Raw genomic sequence first — 23,548 nt, 5'->3', positions numbered from 1 at the left:
ACGCGCGCAGCCGAGCCTCCCGGGGGAGGATCCGTGGGGGTGGCGCTCGCCTCCTCTCGGTGCCGCGCCTGGCCGTGTCGCCGGGGCGGGGCGCACCGGACCGGCCGCGGGCTGACGCAGGGCAGCGCGGAGCCCGGCGAGTGGGGGCAAGGGGCGGCGCCGTCCTGAGTCACCGCCCCCTCCCGCGCCTCGGCGCCGCCACCTTTCCATTCAGTCGCCCAACATGGCTGGAGCGCGCCGCTGAGTCCTGCCCACCGCCACCGCCGCCGCCGCCGCCGCCGCTGCCACCGCCGCCGCCGCAGCCGCAGCAGCAGCAGCCTGCCCGGGAGCGCTCGGCACGGTGCTGAGACCCGGGCAGCCGCAGGCATGCTGGGCGCCGCGGACGAGAGCTCGGTGCGCGTGGCTGTCAGGTGAGCTGCGGGCGGGAGGGACAGCCGAGCAGAGCCGGCGGGCTCGCCCGCTGCTTGCCTGGCCCGGGCCCGTGCGTCGCGACTCCTCCGGGAACAGCGGTGGCCGCCCCTCACCCTCCTCCCACCCCCCTGCGGCCCGGGCGCCGCTCGCTGCACGGTCGTCTCCCGTTCGGCTGTCCGGTGAGCGCCGCCCGGCGTCCCCGGGAGTCGCCGCCGCCGCTGCCCTGCAGGTCGGCCCGAGGTGTCTGTCCCCAGCGCCCCGGCGCGCCGGCCTGGAGCTGCAGACAAAGCGTCGGGCTGACAGCGGGCGGCCCGCGCCCCCTCGGATCCCCGCAGTGCCGCGCGTCCGGGCACCTGGCCTCACAGGTGTGGTCGTGGACAGGGTATTGGGGGGCGGGGGACACATTCACCCGCGGATGTCTGCAGGAGGCAAACAATATCGGCTAGACGGAGGGTTTAGGTGGGCGACTGGGAGAAACCACCTGAGGTTAGTTAAGCGCCGTGGATGTTGACAGTGACCTCACACACGCCTGAGGTTGGGTTTTGAAATCCTGGATACGTTTATTGTGTTGTGGTGAGTGACGGTGGCATGGATATTTGATGTAATTCGGCTGTTTTGATGCATCGCAAAGGGGGGGAACTCTGACGGTTGCTCTTGGAAAACTGCAGCATCATCACACTGAAAAATTAATGAAGCATTCATCCTGGACCAAGTGCATGGCTTCCATCGCTCTGATGAAATACTGTTAACTTATTTACAATTTAAAGATTATAAATATAACCTGTCTTCAAAGAAATCCACAATTAGTAAACATCTTCCGCTGTCAAGATCTTTGTTGAAAATTACTGAAAGTTACATAATGTACACATTCCTATGGTTATTTTAGTGACAAATCTTGATTAGGCACAGAAGTGGGCAGTTTTAGATGCCCTGGATCTTTGTCTTAAAAAATAAAATGAAATTGGAAGGTATTTTGATTCATTTGCTTTGCAGATAATGAAATTACCACCGAATGGAGGTGACAGCTTTATGATTCTTTACGCTCAACAGCTGTAAAACTTTGAAAAATTTTATTCTCCTTTTTGGCTATTCCTGGGCTATTTTCCATTACTAGATGAGCTTGTTTTTCCTATTCATTCTACTACCTTTCTTTTGGCCTTAAAATATGGATTAATGACTGCATCAGGGCTAGGGAAATGGAAGGAGAAGGCAGGAAGGCCGTTAAGAGCCAGTTTACTAGGAGCTCTGATTATGAATGATGGGAACACAAACAAACACACAAACCACAAACTGTTAATAAAAACAGAAAATTTGTTTGGGAGAAACATTTTTTTTTTCCTTAAAATAAAGGTTTGAGAATTTTATATGTGCATCTTCTATGTCATGGGCTAGTTTGTGGACAACTATGTTCAATCTGATCTTGCTTCCAATGGAAGTGAATGGAGTCATGAATAGGCCTAAGGTGCTGATGACCTATAAATACCTTACATTACTGTGTGTGTGGTAGTACAGGTGAATGATGTGGGTCTGGTTTTGGAGGAAAAGGTTTATCTGTCCTTCAGCCTTCCGAATGTTAGGATAACAGGTATGAACCACCAGGGGTGGCTATAAAAACTTTAACAGAACTTGTTGGCCTACATTGTGAAGATTCAGTTTGGTGAAAATCAGATCCCCCACCCCACATTAAATACCTTGTTCTAACTCTCTAAACTTAACTTTATATAGGCTAAAAATAGCTTATATTCACATACCATTAAGATATTTCTAAAGTGCCTAGACACATTCACTTACAACAAAAATATATTGAACGTTCTGTCCTATGTCTGTTGCTCTGATTTCTGAGCTAAAATTAATAATAAATGGGGCACATATACCGTGTATGAGAGTCAAGACAGTGTTCACCTGTTTTATCTCAGGTAAAAATCTCATACCTGAGAGCCTGTGACTTGAATGCTATTATTTTTTATCCAGCTTACTGACGGGCAACAGGAAGATTATTAAGTTAACCTTCCAAAATTAAACTGGTAGCAAGTGATAGAAATGGGGTTCCAATCCAGACAGTTTAAATTTATGGCCCAGGTTCTTAACCCTGAAGCCTGCACAGGTAAGAGACAAGACCATGCCGTGCCAAGTTTTACTCAGCTTAAAAGGTCATCGCTTCCTCTTCATCCTGTGCGAGTGCATTGACAAATGAGCAGCCTTGGCAAGACAATTCATCTCTTGACATCCAGGAGAAGACCGTTCACAAAGAGAGGGCCCGGATTTAACTTTTCCAGTGTCCTTCAATCCCATCTCTCCTCCGGTGTGTGGCAAACTTCATCAGCAGGAGGAGTAAATCTGCACAAATGTTGTGTCTAGACACAACATCAACAGAGGCATTTGGCCCATCTTTCTCCTTTAATGAATAATGGAATGGCCGGCAAGGGAGACTTGGCTGTATTCCACAACAGCAGACACAGTGTCAAGGTGCTTGTGTGTTACTGGACTCTGAGGCCCGGTCTTATTAGAGGTCGTTACTGTGCTGTTAGAGGTTTTGCAAAATAAGTGCTTGAGACATAGAAGCCTTTGGGGGGAAAAGACGCTAAACAGAAAGTTTCTCATTTAGGGAGAATGTTTTTTATTCAGTTTCTGAGAATATTTTGGCATTTGAGTTGTCTGTAGGTTCCTTTTAATTGAGAAAAGATATGGATTCAGAAGACAGTCCCAGTGTTCAGTCCCATGCGGCTGTTGAAAACCTGAAATAAAGTTAATGCTGCATAACTGAAATTTAAGTTTAAATCTTTTTTTGTTTTACATTTATTTGTGGTGTATGTGTATGTATACATGCATATACAGACACACACCTTAGTGACAATCAGAAAACAATCTGTGGGACTTATTTTTCTCCTTACTATCATGTGGATTCTTCTTCTTCTTCTTCTTCTTCTTCTTCTTCTTCTTCTTCTTCTTCTTCTTCTTCTTCTTCTTCTTCTTCTTCTTCTTCTTCTTCTTTTTTTTGGTTTTTCGAGACAGGGTTTCTCTGTGTAGCTTTGGAGCCTATCCTGGAACTCACTCTGTAGACCAGACTGGCCTCGAACTCACAGAGATCTACCTGGCTTTGCCTTCCAAGTGCTGGGATTAAAGGCGTGGCGTGTGCCGCCACCGCCGCCCCCCCCCCCCCCCACCATCCAGTTTACCATGTGGATTCTTAGGATCAATCTCAGGTCTAAAGCCTTGACAGCAAGGCTTTACCTTTACCTCTTTACCTGCCGAGCATATCGGCCCAAATTTAAATTTAAAAGCTAGTCTTTGATCCAGTTACTAGACGCTTTTATGTGTGCTCGAATATCTTAGTCATATGGATTTATTTTTTTCAGCTATAAAGTTCATGAAATCTAAATACTGGTAAAGTGTTTCTGATGAAAATTTTGTGTTAGTGTGTGCATTAATGTACATGCACTGGGTTTCAGTACAGAAAATGAAAGCATTTAGCTCAATAATTTTATCTTGTTTACATGCTGAAATATCTTAAGTGTCATTGAATTAAATAAGATATTAAATTGAAATCCATCCAGATTTTTCCCTTTAGAAATGTGGGTAGTAGGGACTTGAAAAGCATACTTGTGGCTTATATGTTTACTGGGGACGCTACTTTGTAATTTAAATGTAAAGAAGTAGCAAGTACGGCTACTTCCAAACAGAAAGAACCACAGACTAACTGTTACCCTTAGACAGAGAGTATACCAAATATTGAGCATCTATGTTTAGTGTGTGGTCCTATGCACACAAATACACATGCATGCCCATATGAACATGTATACATGGAAAATGTTACTTCATAGCAATTAAGTTGAATGTCTAGCTGAGGTAGATGACATTTACAAAAGTGAACACTGAAATACAGCACACATTCTATTCTTACTATCTTAATTGTCTTATACTGAATTGACTAATTCACTTCTCTAAAAAGTGTAAAATCAGTTAAACATTTTAAATTCTTCATGTAAGACATTGAGACATTGTGAGGTGATGTGGCCTTTTCTGTTTCCTTTTTCTGAATGTTGACAAGAAAATTGTTACTTTTTCCTTTTCAAAAACCTTAGCTTGCAGAATTCCCCAAGGACCGCTTAACAATGGAGATTCAGAAAGGACCATTATATTTTCATATAATTTGTATGGCAACTAATGTTTCTTTGTTTGGCTTTGGCAGGGCTCTAATATCCTTGACAGTGAGTTTGGATTAGAGTATAATATCAACTTTGTGTTTCTTCTTTTTTCCCTGAGTCTGGGTTTCTCTATGTAGCCCTGGCTGTCCTGGAATTTGCCCTGTAGACCAGGCTGGCCAAAAACTCAGAGATCTGCCTGCCTGCCCCTGCCTCCTGAGTGCTGGGACTAAAGGTGTGTACCACCATGCCTGGCTCAAAAAAAAATTTTTTTTTTCCAGTTTGCTGTGTTCTCAACTTACTGAGGCCTGCTTGCTTTGTTTGTCTGTTTATTTATTCTTTCATTCATTTGAGACAGCGTCTCATTATGTAGCTCTGGCGGGTTTGGAACTGACTTTGTAGACCAGGCCAGCCTTGAATTCAGAGATCCGCCTACATGCACCACCACACCTGGTCTAAATCACTTCTGTGAAGTGGTATTGCTCAGCTGACGTATGGGCTGGGGTGGACAGTCATCCTGTACTCTTCCTCTGTGCCCCTCACACTGAGGTGGCAGCCAGGAGCTATGAAGATCATAAGATCTTTTTGTACGCCATCTGTTAAATGGGATTTGTATTGGTAATGATACAAACTGTTGACACTGATGACGCCCCTGGATTGACAGGAAAGAAATGTTGAAAAACTTCAGACTTGCCTTTTCCAGTAATCTATTTATTTAAATTGCTTTTGTTATTTTACTTTGGTTGTGGTAAAAATGAATCTTTTATTTATTTGCTAATAAAATTTTAGGAGAAGCCCTGGATAGATGCCCTCTTTACTGTGTGAGACTAAAATGAATCTGGAAAATACTAGGTGACTTCAAAGTTCACGAAGTTGGAACTCAAACCCAGATTTCTTATTATCCAACTTATTTCCACATGTTACATGTTACTTACTAACTCCAGTAAAGGTTTTTCTGGTAGAAACACGAAATAACATTTGAAGTCTGTATTTCGAAACAACTGCATATTTAGAAGATGTAGATGTTCAAGACTTCTGGGTAGGCTTGTTGCATGGAAACATGATTATTCGGTGTTTGCTCCTTTGTCTATTCTTTGTGTCAACAAATATTTACTGAGTGTCTCCTGTGTGTTCAGCACCTTCTACCAATCTGCCTGATCCACCTAGTTCTTTTGTTCACAGAACTTAGAATAACCATGGACACATAATGGGTCGGCACCAACACAAAATAGAATAAACTAAAAAATGAAAGACGATTGCTGCAGTTGAGTTTTTTTTTTGTTCCTTTTATTATTTTTTTTTTTAAAAAATAACATTTGAAAAGTTCATTTGTTGTTCAGGAACAGTTATTAGACATGCATGTTTTGGTTCTAAAGGATATTCATGGAAGAATTGAGCCCGGAAGCCTGTCTGCTAGGAGGACGTTCTCTGTAAGACATCCTATGGATAAAGTGGGCCTCTTCCTTGTGTGCTTTTGGTTTAGGAATTAATAGAAACCAGAGAGAAGAGACCTTTAAAAGACAAAAGGTGATGTGCGTTCAGAGTCAATGAAACCCTTTTATTTATAAAACATGAGTTCATTCTTTTCCTTCAAATATGGGTTAATACCTGTCCTTTTTGGCCTTTTATTGCTGTGATAAACACAATGACCAAAGATCACTTGGGGAGGAAAGGGTTTATTTGGCTTTACCCATCCTGATCACAGTCCATTCTTGAGGAAAGTGAGGCCAGGAACTCAAGCATGAACAGAGGCAGGACCTCTGGAGGAACAGTGTTTCCTTGTGCAACCCCGAGTCAGCTCTGCAGGGGTAGCACCATCCACAGGATGCTGGACCCTCCCATGTCTATCGAGAATAAATGCCCACAGGCCAGTCTGATGGAGGCGTGTCCTCAGTTGAGGTGCTTTATTAGCAGGTGACTCTAGGGTTTGTGTCAAGTTGACCAAAGCTTGCCAGCACGTAAGTGTAACAGGTGTGGTGGAACAAGTTAATTCTTTAGGATAACACGGGACTTCAGGTTTCATATTTAATTATCACTGCTCCTCGTACTCCGGCCCTCTGATTTGCTAATTGGTTACTATTCTAATGTGTAATTATGGGGTAGTGAATGTGTACCAAGGCTTTCAGTTCAGCGAAGTCATGAGAACAGAAATTACCCTGGAGGTAAATATCCTCACCTCCTCTTTCAGCTTCTCATCATTTTTTCCTCCAAATAATGTACTTACTCATTGTTATGGATGTTCTTCTCTAAGACACACTACAACATGCCGGTCATATTTACTCTGACTTAGAAATTATTTTGTGTCAAAATCATTCATGCTCTGGCATCATCCAAGTTTCAGATTAGGAAGCAAGATGCATACTAGTTAAGAAGCAATATATACTATGTATCATTAGAACAATTTTAATCATAAGCAACAAATTTGCTGGCATTTTAGTATGTCCTTCTGAACAGGGCGTTTATGAACTGTATTTCATCTGGTTTTCCCAGTGGATTAACTCTTTAATCCTCTCAGATTATTAAAATAGTTTTCCTGTGGTTGCAGCTTTATTTCAAGCAAATGACTGTCAAGTCAGAGAATGAAATTTTTTATACTCCATGATTATCATGAAGTCTTGCTGAATGGTTAAGAAGCACATTTAAAATCCACTTGCCATTTGTCTTTTAAAAAAATCATTGAAATGTTATGTTAGACATAGTTGTGGTATTCCTAGAATTATTGGCAAAATGGATTTTAAAGCAGAAAGGCCTTTTCATGAGGCTAGCTGCTTAGAGCCATTTATTCAGAGAGCTGACAGTAGAGGATCAGAGACACACCAGGCATTATTTGAGGTCACACACTGTCGGGTCCAGTCTGCTGTTGATTTGCACTGTGAGTCTAGAACTTGATGTTTTTCTTGAAACATCTAGGGATAGATGTTTGAAACATCTAGAAATAGAATAGCATATATTTGATAAAATGAAGTTCCTGTAGTTTTAACCCTTTAAGGACATATATTGAAATTTTAGTTGGTGGTGAGATGCGTGTCTTCACTATGGATGCCTGCTAGTTTTGCTGTCTGAATGCCTCAGCCCTAGGACTTGACTAGTGCTGTGGGATGTTCTGTATGTCCTGTGGGAGCCCGTTCTCGGGTTCCTCGTGTCTTTACCCATCAGGTCCGCATAGAGGATGATTAGGACCACCACGGGTCTGAGTGCAGGTGTCTGAGATGGTCTGTACTTGGCTGTGCTGGGGGATGGTCTGTATGTCAAATTGCTCTGATTGGTCAATAAATAAAACCTGATTGGCCGTGGCTAGGCAGGAAGTATAGGTGGGACTAACAGAGAGGAGAAATAAAAGAACAGGAAGGCAGAAGGAGTCACTGCAGGACAAGCAGCATGTAAAGATGCCGGTAAGCCACGAACCATGTGGCAAGGTATAGATTTGTAGAAATGGATTAATTTAAGATATAAGAACAGTTAGCAAGAAGCCTGCCACGGCCATACAGTTTCTAAGCAATATAAGTCTCTGTGTTTACTTGGTTGGGTCTGAGCGGCTGTGGGACTGGCGGGTGACAGAGATTGGTCCTCACTGTGGGCAAGGCAAGAAAACTCTAGCTACAGACTAGTAATTCAAATGAAGACCTTGCAAAGGTGAAGGAAGACCTGAGTGACAGAAACCCAGCTCTAAAAATTTGAGGATTCTGGCATATTAAAATATGAAAAATATCAGACTGTTTTGTAAAAAAAAATCATATAAATTAGTTTCAGTATTTACATGTAAAATATTGATGCTTTCACAGTGGTCATTTACATGCAATAGGTAATTAGGAATTAATTGAAAGCATACATACTTTTCCTCCCTTCCTCCCTGTGAATTCTAGGCCTGGACCATGTGGCTACTTCCTAAGCCCCATCTTGATTCTTTGCTGTTTTCTCCCTCCAGTATACTAAAGAATTATCACATATTCCAGTAATAATCTTACTTCAGAGAAGATGTCTGGGGAGCGGAATGAGAACTGAGAGGGCCATTTGTAGAGTTCAGAAAGGAAATAGAGAGATGGAAGTCTGATTTGCAGGGCCCTGTTTGCTTGGTGCTTCATTATACAGATGATCCTGAAGCTTTTAGTCATCTCAACTTTTCCCAACCTTATTTCAGAGAGAAAGCAAGAATGGAACATCTTTTGTGTTGTATGGGAAGCTGGTCATCGAAACTGTATCCCTTTATAGAAAGCTTTTTTAACTACTCTGCCCTTTAGGGTCATATTGCTTTTCTATACTATGTCTTCCTCCTTTCTCTTCAATAGAATACTTCTTTCTTTCTTCCTTTCTCCTTCCTTCCTTCCTTCCTTCCTTCCTTCCTTCCTTCCTTCCTTCCTTCCTTCCTTCCTTCCTTTCTTTCTTTCTTCTCTCTCTCTCTCTCTCTCTCTCTCTCTCTCTCTCTCTCTCTCTCCTTTCTTATAAAGAAGATGGTAATGTATTATATTGACAACATTATTACAACTGAATATTTGAAGGTCATTCACAATTTAGCCTCAGGGATAATCTATCTGGATAACTGTTCAACTCCATCCTCAGCTTCAGTTAGAGGAAAGAACAAGAAAAATGTTCAGCTGTGGATAAGGAAAGGTAAGACTTCGGCCCACTCGGTGGCAAAAAATTGAAAGGCAGATCAAGGTTTGTTATTTGCTCTTGGATTAGACATCCTTCTCAACTTTGGAAAGCTGTGTCTGTCGCTGGGCGTGAAAGTATTACAGATCTCTGAATATGGTGAAGAAAGTATGTAATATATTTACATATATTGTATAATGTCTGAAATATAAAAATATTTCAGAGTAGATGTTCACATTTTTTTGACAGAGCTACAAAGTCAGCTAGTGTTCTAAATCAGAGAGACTTTTCTTCCAACGAGCAAAATTTGGAGGCTGTAGGAAATGGAAAGCTATATCCATTATTACGGTGTGCTGATGTGGCACACAACACCTCTGGCCCACACAATATTCATTCTAATCTTTACTCTTTGGATCCAGATTTGTTTATTCATCACATAATTATGGAATGTCAATTATATACTCATGTTCCAAAAGCTCTTGTGATAATAAATATCAATAATAAAATGCTATCAAGGCTATTCACACAATAAGATGAGCACCGGATAGATGGTCAGACACCTGTTTAAGTTTGGATTCTTGCCTGTGATAAACTTGGTCTTGACTAGGTAGCTTTTTCACTTACTTCAGTGGACTCAGGAAAGGCTCAAAAAGAGACGGATATGTAAAAAAAGCACTTGGAAAGTGGTTTTGCCATAGACTGAAAAAGTAATATTAGAGATGACTTTGCTAGAGTGTATGAGTCAATTATATTACAAACTCTAATGACTGGCTTAGTCATTCTTCAGCGTGTGACCCATTGGTGTCTGTTTTTTTGATCGTCTTACTGTGTTTTTATCACTATGAACAGTACAACAATCTATAATACATCCTCAAGCCCTCAACCCCTGCCTAGCCCTCAAGTTTTACATATGTAAACCACATACCATCCTACTTTGTTACACCTGATTTCTCTCTATCATTTTAATTCTTTCTCTTCTCAAACAGGCTTTTGTGTGTGTGTGTGTGTGTGTGTGTGTGTGTGTGTGTGTGTGTGTGTGTAGAGAGAGAGAGAGAGAGAGGTAGGTAGGTCGCTACCATATTAACAATTAGTTTTTTAGTTGAACTGTGTTTACTTGTTTCACGTAATGTAAGAGGATAAAGACCAAATTAGATACTCAAATTGTGAGTGTTCTTTTTGGATTGATTACATATGAGTTTTGAAACTATAGCTAGTGTATTTTTCCATGCTTTTTCTCATTGATGTTGGCAACAAGTCACTAAAGTGTAGAGTGGACCCAAGAATACTTTAGGTGGGTAAACTAGTAGGGCCAGAGATATCAATGGTACAGTAGATTTATGTATTTGTTATTATTATTGTGTCTATGTAAATGACGTATTTGGATGCTTTGTAGGGTAAGTTGTTTTCTTCCGGCTTTGTGCGGGACCTGGGTACCAAACTCAGGTCCAGGATTGTGCAATGATTACCTTGAACCAGCAAGTGCCTGTCGCCTCTGAGCTGTCTGACCTCATCCATGCACTTTTCCTGTATTCACTGATGGCGTAATCAGATACCCAGATCGAGCTGTGTGAGGCCTTATCTGTGGACCTTTTCAAAGAAGATTGGCTCTTAGAAACAGGAAATGCATCCGTTGCTCTTTCAAGTCAAGTCTGATTATCTCTAAATCAGTTTTTAATTTTATAAGGAAATTATTTTATTCAATTTCCCCCCATTATTGAAATAATATCACATTAACGGAAGTCCTGTGGAAAAGATGAGGAAAAACAGCCAGCTGTAGTTCACTGTCTAACACAATTACAGTTAGAATTTTGGTGTATTTCTTTCAGTCTGTTTTCATTGTGTTTCTGTGTTTTTCCATCTCAGTTATAATCAGCATGTATCCTTTGTAGCCTGACATTTTCATTTTACAGTGTATAAGAGTTTTCCAGAAACATATTAAAGAAGCATATTTTAAATATATATTATCATCTTTTTTCAGTAATTTAATGTGATAGGTGTTAAGTCCAGCAAATTAAGCAGTAATTTAATCAACAAGAATTGTTTCATACGGACATAGAATTAAGAGCTGTGCTGTCCTGTGATTATTGGTGATGTATGTTCATTAGCAGTGACTTTACAAGTGACTTTTTCCTGGGGTCAAAGGTTGGGGGTGCTGCTCACCCAGAGTGGTCATGCTGCTCAGAGAAAGATATCTTGATGATTAATTTGAACTTTTCACTTATACTCAGATCAAGACATACTGTATTAGAGTATTATAAACATTGTCCCCCAAATATTATTCTAACCATTGATGGTGAGCCAGACACAGGGCTGTAACTGGGCTATGTTCCTTGAAAACGAGAACCTTTTTAAGGCATTTCTTTTGCTTTCCATCTTAATTCAGCCCAGAGAGCTTTGGTTCCAGCAGCCTACTGGTCACCTAGTTTGAGTCTATCCTGTCCTAAAGTGGAAGTTGTGAATTTTCCACTGAACTTGAGATTACAGATCTCATTCCTGGCTCTTTGGCTTGTGTAAGTGTCCTCAACCCAAATGTGATATCTACAACATTTTCCCAGTTTATGCAATGCAATACAGTAGTGTACTGTATTTTGAATTTTCATTTGCCAACTTACCCTTTCATTGGCAGAAAATTCTAGTTGTCCTTGGTTTTATTTTTAAACTTATTTCTTATACAATTAGGCTTTATTACCCTTCCCATTCAATTCTTGTCTTTGAATGTAAAATTGGTTGCTTTCATTCATAATTTTATATTGTTATGGCATATCATATCCTATCATAACTTTTCCTTGATCTCTTACATGTATTTTGTGACTGTTGATTTCAATATAGAACAATTCAAAGACTTTTGATGAGTTTTGGACTTTTACATTTGAGCATATTTTGACACCAGTTTTGTGGCATTTAGTGTCTTTCCACACTTGGATCATATTTATCCTATTTAAAAAAATGGCATCAGGATGTTGTTGGATCTTGTGGGTGGTTGTGATCTGTCAGTCCGGTTGATTTCAGTGTCATCCTAGTAAGGCAAGGTTCTGAGGACCGTCCATCCCTCAATGAACTTGTCAGCCTTACTCATTCTACCGTCTGACAGCTGCTCCTGTTCAGAAGCAGGGGCTGGAGATAATGAGAGTGACTCAGGGCAGGCTGGTAATGTGTCTGGTAATGTGGGTGAACACTAGTTCATCCACGCCCCAGCGATTTCTTCCCTTTCAAGTGAAAATTACGCTCTAGTACCTCAATGAAAGTCTATGTGGAATAAATAAATGAGTATAATACATAATACATTTTTTGTGAGAATTAAAGGGATAATGTATTAAAACCCTTATATTATTGGCACTTAGTAATTGTGTGTGTCTGTCTGAATGTCTGTCTGTCTGTATGTAGGTATATGGATATGTATATGAGCATGTACGTGTATGTAGATATGTGTGTCTGTGCATTATATGTTTCTATATGTATTTGTATATATGTGTATATTTATATTTATATATGTATTTATTTGGTAGCTATAACCCACCTGATTTTTCACAAGGATGCCTTAAGCGGCAATTACTACTGCTATTACTTAGTTTTTTTTTCAGTAGCAGACAAATAACTTGTCAGAGGACCTGTTTATTCAGTGATGATGCACTTTGGTTAAGGCAGTTGTCTTGTGTGGTTCTTCCTCATCCCTCACCCCGAGTTATCTAGTCTTTAGCAAGACCATGGCCAATGGCTGGTTTTTTTTTTTTTTTTTTTTTTTTTTTTTTTTTTTTTTTTTTTTTTTTTGGTTCCTTAACTGATTATGATCTCAGCAGTACTGAGAATCAGGAGCCTTGGACATAACTTGTATTTGAATCTCTGATTCCCTTAATTTCTTTCACGGGTAGTCTTTGATGGTCTTGGATGGGCACATCATCCCTTTTGAATTTATGAATCATTCTAAAACCCTTAAGGAAACCCAGTGGTGATCTTTGGCCATACCAGGCTATTGTTTTAAAATTTGTTTCAAGCACTACAACTTACTATTGATTATGTTTGTACTTTTAGGAGCTTTGATTTTAAAACTTATTTTTATTTGTCCTGGCTTGGTTTTTGTCTTAGTTGTCTGGATTATGTGACTTTTTCTGGATTTAGAAACCAAGCACAATTGGTTAAGGGAAAGTTTGAGAATTTCCTTTCTTTGAGAGAAACTTAATGTCTTTCATTCCAGTGGGGATCTCTTTCCATCTACCTGGGGTCCTCAAAACTGGAAGTTGCCACCAGACTGTGTTTGTATGTGTGTGCTGGCACCAGTTAAACCTTGGTCACCTCTGTCTATCATTTCACTTCCATGTCATCCAGGCCTGTGGTTGGTTAGCTATCCAACTTTCTCTTTTATCCCATGACAGCCTGGAAGCTCTAGTATATTTTGAGATTAAAGTCTTCTGAAATCAAGGAGCTGTGATTTTGATATTGAAACTAATGTCCCCCCCCCCACACATACACACACACATATATAGATACTCTTGAACAAAATTCACTAAGAAGTTGAATGAACCTAGCTAACATAGTATAAAACATATTAACATTAATAAACAACATAAAATGATATGTGTTTCCTAATATTCACAGATTAAGTTTATTGAGAAACTTTGAAAGTTTTAGTCATTTGTAAACTGTGTTTACCTTTGCCTAAATATAAAAATTATGGTTTGCCTGGCTTTTGCTGTGGCCTTGTAATGTGTGTGTGCAGTGGCGGCTGGGTATCTTTTGATAAAGCCTCCCCAGGCTGTATAGTACTAGGCCAAGCTACTTATGTACGGCAGTTGTTCACTGAGAACCTGGCATATCTAGGTCAGTCTGCTTTTCTCACAGAAGCATCACTGATTAGGGGTATCTCTTAGTCACTTTTCTATTGCTGTTGAGAGACACAATGGCTACGGTAACTTTTAAAAGAGTTTATCGTGGCTCATGGTTCCAAAGGGTTAATTAAAGTATATGATTGTCATGTCAGCAGACAGGCAGGGCTGATGCTGGAGCAGTAGCTGAGAGCTTACATCCAGATCCACAGGCACAAGACAGAGAGACAGACACACAGACACACAGACTGGAATGGCATAGGCTTTTGGAACTTCAAAGTCCACTCCCGGTGACACACTTCCTCCAACAAAGCCACACCCCCTAATACTTCCCAAACAGTTCCACCAACTGCAGACCAGGCATTCAAGTGTGTGAGCCTATGGGGGTCATTCTCATTGATACCACCACAGGGTGGGATACAGAAGAAGAATGTAAGGGTTGAAGGCACCAATTTACTCTCTACTGAGGAACTTCTGAGGACTCGTTGATTTCTTCTCTGCTTTTGCTTTACATTCCTATTAATTCAGTTTTCTTCTTTTTTAAGTTGACATCATTGTGCTTATTTATGGGGTACAGTGTTATAATTTAACAAATTGTAAAACATGCAGTCATTAAGTCAAGGTGTTTGGAACCTTCAGACTCTTCTTTAGTGCCTCTGCAAAGTGAGTGGTAGACTGTAGACGTCCAGTGCTCTCCAGTGCTTGGACTACTTTCCCCCTAATTGGGTTTGAGTCCCGTTGGCCCTCTCCCTGCCCTCTCTGCTTCCCTTGTCACCCTCAGAGATTTCTGTTCCACTGTTTGCTCCTGAGAGATCAGCTTTCCCTCTTAGCTTTGTTTCTTCCCACCCGCCATCTCCTCGTTTTTCTTTTCTCTTGCAGCATAGCTTAGTGAAAAGAGCAGACTCTAGATTCACCAAGATAGGAATTCAGAATTTCATGGTTGGTAGCCTTAGTTTTCTCACGGATGAAACAAACGTTAATCCCTGTCTTAGAGAGTCAGGATTAAAACGTTGTAGATGCTTTGCATTTAGGAATATTTGGGAGATGCTATATTCCTTTTTAGTTTCATGCCTGTTCCCCTTTCTCCTGTCCTTTCTATCTCTTCTTTCCTTCTCCCTCTCTCCTCTAGAAAGACTATTCTCTTTTCTCCTCTTCCAGGTAATATCTAGTATCCCATATAACTCCTCCTTCTTTTTGGTTTTTTGAGACAAGTTTTCTCTGTGTATTTTTGGTGCCTGCCCTAGATCTTGCTCTGTAGACCAGGCTGGCCTCGAACTCACAGAGATCCGCCTGGCTCTGCCTACTGTGTGCTGGGATTAAAGGGGTGTGCCACTGCCACCTGGCCCATATAACTTATTTATTGTTTACCTCAAGGTAGAGATAATATTTTGGTGAGCTCTTGTTTATTTAATTCTATTTTCACCTTGGGTTTATCTATGAAGATGATTATAGCTTTTATGAGAATTAACTGACATATTTACAAAGTACCCAGAAAAGTGCCTGGCGCATGATAACCCTCAATAAATATAAGCTTAGATTAATTGATAAAATGTACTTCTTAATAGAAACTATTTGAGGCCCTGGGCTGCTCTTTTCCAGTGATTCTGTCCTGCCTCTAATGATGAGGAAAAATAGCAGTGCATTTGCAGCAGATCATGACCTAGATAACACCAACTGAATACAACTTGTGTTTATACAGCAGAATGGTGTCTTGGCTTTCCTTTTCTGACCAGGCGAGTTGTGCAGTCAAGATCAAGACGATTAAATTTGGGGGCCATTTTGGAAAGAATGTTTTCATAGGTTTTGCTCTCAGTTGATATGCACAATTGGTAGAATTGTACTGTTCTTCTCTTTTTCTTTGGACGCTAGTGATTTCCAGCTGCTTACCTCATCAGGTGAGCTGACTGCCATGCTAATCCCTAGTACAACCTCTTAAAATTTATCCCTCAGTATGTTGTTAACCTGAGTACATTTCTACTTATATCAACTGTCTTATTGCTAAGAACTCCAAAGAGATCATCACATGCACACACACATTTTCTACTTAATCCCTAAGCAAACATTTAATTATTTCTGTGTGACATACCTACCTTGAAGTTTTGAAGATATGAGGTCTCATGGTTCCTTTGCCAACTTAAAAAGATACATGGTTGATTTTGCTTGCCCTCTTTGTAGTGATGAGACATATAATGTTGTATAATTTTAATGACCATGGTTAAATGTAAAATGAATAATTATTTTTGATTGATTTCCTCCTTCCTTCCCTTCCTTCTCCCATCCCTTGCTCTCCTTCTTCTTTCTTTCCTTCCTTCCTTTCTTTTTTTCTTACTCAATAATTGGCTCTTCATTGTTTACATAGTATAAACTGTCCAAACTTTCTATTACATGGCTAGTTTTGCTTACATTGAAAACAAGCTTGTGATAAGATATGTCAACAAATGAAGTCTGAAACTTAAATGATCCTGAATTTCTTTTCCTTATTTTAAAATAAACTTTTTCAGAAAATAAATTTACTTTTCCCCTCTTGGTACTGGGGATTGTCTTAGTTACTGTTCTATTGCTGTGAAAACACACGATGACCAAGACACGCTCTTATAAAGGAAAGCTCTTAACTGGGGGCTCGCTTACAGTTTTAAAGGATGAGTGCATGATCATCATGCTGGGAAGCAGACAGACTTGGTGCTGCAGCAGTAGCTCAGGGCTTTACATCCTGATCCACAGGCAGCAGGCAGCAGGCTACGGGAGACACTGGGCCTAGCATGGACTTCTGAAACCTCCAACTCCATCCCCAGTGACACATCTCCTCCAACAAGGCCACACCTCCTCTAACAAGGCCACACCTCTCAATCCTTCTGAAAATTTTCCACTAACTGGGGACCAGCATTCAAATATATGAACCTATGGAGACCGTTTTCATTCAGACCACCACAGGGATCAAGCCTAAGCTCAGCTGTTGAGCTGTATCAGTAATCCAAGCTGACTCACTGCGAAATGAAACACTGTGATGAAAGACGAGTGTATGGAGCAGAAAGCTGGATGCAGTGATTCAGATAACTACGATATTTTGCTGCCTCTGACGGGCAGAAGAATCATCCAAATCTAAGCTCCTGAAATAATGAGCGCCCATGTTAGGAAGAGTATAAGCAAAGGTAACTACCATTCACAATCACAGTTAAGTTCTCCACATACATACTCCAGACCGTGCTTAAATATTGTTAGTTGCTTTCTGTATATTCTAATCAAAGTCATTCTATATTCACCTAAAAACAAACAAACAAACAAAAAACCAAGCATTGACAAGAATTTCTGCTTCTAAAAGCCACCACCATCTTGGTACTTTTGAATATTAAGTATGACTATTTGTGAATTATAAAGTTTCTTTTATAACTGAATCTTTGTCAGTGTCAGTCTTTGAGTTCAGATTTACTTATGTCAGTTCCCCTGATTCATTCTGAGGTGATGATATTATAAAAGTAGCCCTGTAGAAAAACAATGTGATACCTCTTTACGACTCAGATCTTGAGTATGAAGTGAACAGTACTTTTATTGTACACTTCACATTCATTAAAAATGTACAGGAAAGGCTCATGGCAAAGCAGGAGCTACTTAGACATATTCTGGTAGCAAAATAATTGAATTTGTAAGGACAGTAATAGTTCTCATCTCTGACCATCCCATTTAAATTTGACTCAGACCAATGTGTATCACTTTAGTTCAATTCAGCTTATTAGTTATTGAGACCGGCTAAGAAAGAGTAACTTAACATACTTTGTTAGGGAGGTACAAGATGAATTGAATATGGATTTTGCCCTGAAAGAACTCAGTCCAAGGGCTGGGGGTGTAGCTCCATAGATGACTACATGCACAGCATGTGCGAAGCACTGGATTTAGTCTCCGAAGGAGAAAAACAGGGGAGGAAAAAAGATGAGCTCCGTTTAGTTGGGAGAATCTGCATGTCCATACAAGACCTAATGGCTATTCCACAAAACATGCCAAAATGAATGGGCACATGTTATGTGCAACCTGTTGGAGGAGTCTGCCCCAGCAGGCATTGTGATTACAATAGCCGCCTTTGTAGACAGAAGGAAGAACTTCATATGTTCCATAGTCGTGGTGTAAGTACTTAATGATTAAGTCTCATGAAATCCTGTCGTGGCCATCTCCTAATCTTTAGCATTATGGCTTTAACTTTTTGTTTTGTTTTTTGTTTTTTGAGACAGCATTTCTCTGTATAGTTTTGGTGCCTGTCCTGGAACTTGCTCTGTAGACCAGCCTGGCCTTGAACTCACAGAGATTCGCCTGGCTCTGCCTCCTGAGTGCTGGGATTAAAGGCATGCGCCACCACTGCCTGGCTCTGCTTAACCTTTTTTAATGCTTTCCCAATTTCTGTACTAATTCTGTCCTGTTTTTCATTTTCTTTCTATAAAGTTCATTATATATATATATATATATATGTACATATATATATTATATATTGATTGATTGCAAAAATTTATTATCAACTGTTCATTCATATTCACAAAGATATAAGTACACACATACATCAAAGTATGCCTGTACATACTCAGACATAATCTACATATACTTGGCCGGCATTGGCTTGACTGAGATAGACAAGAGACCCTTGTGGAATATTTCTAGAAGATTTCCTTTCTAATACTATTTTAATGTAACTTAAAAGCCCTCTTATTTGCATATCTTTGTTGTTGTTGTTATGTATCCTCATCAATGCCAGTTTCCTGAGGATTTTTTTTTCTGGGTAGAACCATGATGTGTTTCATCATACAAAGATCTAGACAAGGCCCCAAGGTATGCTATGATCCAGGAAGGCCAGAACTTTCTCTGATCCACCTGCTTCGGACTCCAGAGTCACTTGATAATAAGTCACCCAGCTTGTCTGAATATGACGTCTTTGGGGGAGATAAAGAGAAACTGATTAGAAGCTACCCTGGAGAGCAATGAGAAAATTCTCTACTAGGCTGCTTACTCATATGTGACACAGAATAAAAATAGCCTTACTCAGGTGCACTTTTATGTCTTCCCATAACATCTAGATAAGTTACTTTAGGTAAGTCACACGTCATCTTCCAACTCCACATCATCTTTCAAAAAAAATGAATAATAATATTCCTTCTGTCTCTAAAATTCATTGATCAATTTCCAAAGCATTCCTACTGATAGAACTATATCACACTAGGGAGTATTCAATCCAATACAAGTGGTAAGGAGATCAGAACAATATAACATGCTATTCCGTATCTTTCTATTCCTTCCTAGTCATCCATTTCTTTACTCTCATTTCTTTCACTTAATATTCCTCATACCACATTCTTATGCAAGGTGGTTATGGGCCATTTTCCTATAAAGAGAAAGCAATGGAAATAAAACCCAAGGGCTAGAAATGTAGCTTAGCTGGTTGTTTGCCTTAGTATGCAGGAAGCCTTGGATTCAGTCCTACCATGGAATAAAGGAAGTGCTGTGGACTCATTCTGTAATGGCTAGCACTTGAGAGATGGAGGCAAGAGGGTCAGAAGTTCGAAGTTATCCTTAACTACATCATGAGTTCTGCAAGAGACTCTTGTCTTAAAACGCTGAGAAACCAAACAAAACAAATAACCCCTCCCAACATGCCAAAATAAAACCAAAGACTTTGAGACAATAATTGAGCAACTACAATACCATGGTATATTAGTCAGGGTTCTCTTGAGGAGCAAACCTGATAGAATGGGTCTATATATATTAAAAGGAGCTTTATTACAGAGCCTTATAGACTGTGGTCTGGCTAGTCCCAACAGTGAGTGTCTCCTCATGGAAAGTTTGATAATCCAGTAGTTGTTCGGGCCTAGAGGTTGGATGTAGCACCTGATTTTCAATCTACATTGGAATTTCAAAGTAGGTTCTACTGCCAGTGAAGAAATGAATACCTCAGCGGCAGGGTAGATGGACTGGACAGTGAGAGTAGTGGTGAGCAGGCAAAAAGCAAAAGATGCCTTTGATGTGGGCGGCCACCAAAATGTGGCCTAGATTTAGGATGGATCTTCTGGCCTCAAGTGATCCAGATTTAGGGTGAGTCTTAACCACCTCAGCTAATCCAGTCAAGAAATGTCACTCAGAGGTGTGCCCAGCTGCTCGGGTCTTAGTTAATTCCAGATGTAGCCAAGTTAACAACCAAGATTAGCTATCACAGGTGGAGATTCTTTATTGAAATATTTAAAAATTATTATTATTAATATTATTGATGAGTGTTTTACCTTCATGTATGTCTGTATACTGTGTGTACATGCTTGGTGCCCATGGAGGCCAGAAGAGCACTTTGAATTCCCTTCAACTGGAGTTGCCATATAGGTGCTGCAAATTCACCCATTTCATTATATAATAGAATCAGAGGAGTGCTTAGTAAAATTTAAATAATTGCTAATATTTTCGATATTTAAAAATCTAGTGTGGCAAGCTAGGTGGTGGTGGTGGTGGTGGTGGTGGTGCATGCCTTTAATCCCAGCACTCAGGAGGCAGAGGCAGGAGGACCCCTGTGAGTTGAAGGCCAGCCTGGTCTACAGAGCGAGTTTCAAGACAGGCTCTGAAGCTACACAGAGAAACCCTGTCTTGAAATCAAAAAACAAACAAACAAAAAATATAGTGTAGCAAAACTGTATTCACTCGAGAGACTTTTCTTTCCTGTCATGTGATGTAGATACTAGGTGTAGGCGGAAGTTTCTCTCCTGCCTGTCTGTTCCCAAATACCTGACAGCCGCTTCTTAAATAATTGACTCGGAGGTTTAATATTACTTATAAATGCTTTGCCAGTCGCTCAGGCTTATTACTAACTAGCTCTTATACTTGAATTAACCCATAATTCTTATCTATGTTTAGCCACATGGCTTGGTACCTTTTCTCAATATGGCATTCTTTTTTTTTTTTTTTTTGAGCTGAGGACCGAACCCAGGGCCTTGTGCTTGCTAGGCAAGTGCTCTACCACTGAGCTAAATCCCCAACCCCCAATATGGCATTCTTATCTTGCTTCATCTGTGTCTGCTAGCCACCCCTGACTCTGCCCTTTCTCTTCCCAGAATTCTCCTAGTTGGTCACCTTGTCTATACTTCCTGCCTGGCTATTGGCTAATCAGTGTTTTATTAAACCAATTTGAGTGACAAATCTTTACAGTGTACAAGAGAATTATCCTACAGCAACCACATAATATTGTATTCGATATTTTCAAGTCTTTTGCCACAATTTAATGTGATAGTATTGATAGTATTTTTTCTTTCTCTCTCCCTATACACTATAGCTTCTAATTTTTATGTTTTTAAAGGAATTTTCTCTCATGTACCCAATAAATGCCAAATACTGTTGCTTTTGTGGTAACAAAGTCTTGTGTATTTTATTTTTCTCCTCTCCCTGTCTAGCATTCATATTGCCTTTACTCTAGTTTTGATCTTTATTATGTAGTGATTGACTTGCTGTTACAGTCTGCTAACCAGGGACAGAAACATAAATTTTGAATAGCTCATGGTTCCTTGTGGGTTAGAGAACAAATACTCATAACTTCTTTTCTGAGTCTTCTAATCAGCTTATGTTATTCTTATTTTAAGATGATGAGAGCTGGGTGGTGGTGGCCCATCTCATTAATCCCAGCACTCAGGGGGCAGAGGCAGGCAGATCTCTCTGAGTTTGAGGCTAGCCTGGTCTACAAAGCAAGTTCCAGGACAGCTGGGGCCACATAGAGAAACCTTGTCTCAACACTCCCCCCCCCCAAAAAAAAAAAAAAAAGATGAGTTAGACTCATCTAGATAATATCAAGAATTAGAAGTCAGGGACTTGAGTCAGGCCCTCTGACTTAGCCACACGTCCTTCCATTTGTCCCACCGTACCAGGGGCTTCTCTGATTCCTCATTTCATTGCCATTAGATTGTTGTTTTTTTTTTTTTAATCTCCACCATCCCTTTGAACACATCTCTACCGATCTCTTTGCCTCCTTTTTCCCAGAGATTGCCCATGTTTTGAAGTTAGGCCAGCTAAACACTAACATATTTCTAATGACTCCCACATCTAGCCAGATCCTGTTCTTAAACACAGGGCCACCCCTCTCTGGAGAGACTCAGAAGAATGGTACGGCCTTTCTGTTTCATTTTTTTTGTACTTAATGCAGGCATAAACTTATTTTGCTGAATGAACTAAGCCTTTATTCTTGGCCCTTGAATAGCTTGATTCCAGGAACTGAACTTTTGGCCCTGCCTCGTCTTGCTGTTCCAGTAATTTGTACTGTTTTGCCATCCACTGTGCCTTAGTTACTGCCTGTGTTTACTGCTCTGTTCATCATTGAACTTTGTTTTAGACTAACATCAACAACAAAACATCACTGTATTCCTGGAATGCTCAGCACAGGCTCCTCCATATATAAAAGTAAGCAATTTTTGTCAATTAATAACTAGCTCCACAGTGTTCAGGACAGTGATCAATTCAGGCAAGACCTTTAATATTTGTTGGGTTGACTAAAATTTTTGCTATCAATCAGAACAGACCATTGTGGAGTGTCTGACAGCTGCTGACAGCATCTGTCTGAGGCTAACTGTACATCTATTGAGACTCTCACTTCGTATTCAGGATGTTCTTTGCTTACTACTGAGTCTACTGATTCTGACTTGCTTGCCTGAGGAGAATTCTTCCTATGCGTGCTTTGGTGACATACTAATTGTCTAACCCTGTGGAACTATCTGGTCCTTTAGGTATCACATTTAGTTGGATCAGATGTTTATTCATGCCCGTATAAAATTCTTTAATAACTATCTAAAAGCTTTTAAAATCAGTTTTCAAAAGAGTGATTTTTCTGACTGTGTTTGGATCACACAAATGTCAGCTAAATATCAAGTAGATTTTTTTGATGAGGTAACAGCAACAGTTATATAAAAGTAGTTAATGATCTCAGAGCCATGACAGCTGCACTGTTGTCATTGAATAAACAGTAGTGCAAGAGACAATGAAATATTTTTAGTTGAAACAAACTTTGTCACTACCCCTTACCACAGGAAGAATAACATGTCTAAGTCACTCAGTGAAGGGATTTGAAGGTTTCTCTTGTTATACAAAGGAAAGAGTATACAAGCCCTAGTTTCTATGCTGTGTATGGAGGCTGAGACATCAGAAGTCACCAAAGGCAATGACAAGTTTTGAAGGGTATAAATTGATGAATATCTTATTAAAACTTTGGTCAATTTGTCATCCAACCTGTACCACTGTCCTTTCAGTTGTGTGTGTGTGTGTGTGTGTGTGTGTGTGTGTGTGTGTGTGTGTGTGTGTTGTTGTTGTTGTTTTGAACAGATGCTGGGAATATAGCTCTGTAGTAGAGCACATACTTAGCCTTTGTGAGGTCCTGAGTTTGATCCAGCAAACAAGCTCAGAAAACTCCCCCATTTTAATTTGAATCCTTTGTGAAGTCAAGACATAGGATGACTCAGACCTATTTTGGAGTATAGATGGGAAACTTTTATTAGCTTTAAGCAGATTTATTATTTTTGTTTTGTGGTACTTTTTTATTTTATTTATCAGGACCACATTAAATATTGCATCTTCAAAGTAAAATTGTGTAGA

General features: G+C 40.2%; 1 protein-coding gene across 34 annotated transcripts in view; it reads left to right on the top strand.

Moving 5' to 3' along the window:
* Positions 1–276: 276 nt before the first annotated feature.
* Kif21a (kinesin family member 21A) overlaps positions 277–23,548 on the top strand; it is a 125,768-nt gene continuing 102,496 nt past the window's right edge. For 30 of the 34 annotated variants that reach the window (XM_076556634.1, XM_076556629.1, XM_042265220.2 and 27 more), the window contains exon 1: positions 788–897. In XM_076556634.1, coding sequence (XP_076412749.1) covers positions 827–897 — 71 coding nt within the window. In that variant the 5' untranslated portion in view covers positions 788–826. The other 4 variants (XM_076556631.1, XM_076556623.1, XM_076556621.1 and 1 more) reach the window with 2 other exon arrangements.

The sequence above is a fragment of the Peromyscus maniculatus genome, chromosome 20 (assembly GCF_049852395.1).
Source record: "Peromyscus maniculatus bairdii isolate BWxNUB_F1_BW_parent chromosome 20, HU_Pman_BW_mat_3.1, whole genome shotgun sequence".
Taxonomy (NCBI): Eukaryota; Metazoa; Chordata; class Mammalia; order Rodentia; family Cricetidae; genus Peromyscus; species Peromyscus maniculatus.
This window is presented reverse-complemented; position numbering and strand designations above follow the sequence as displayed.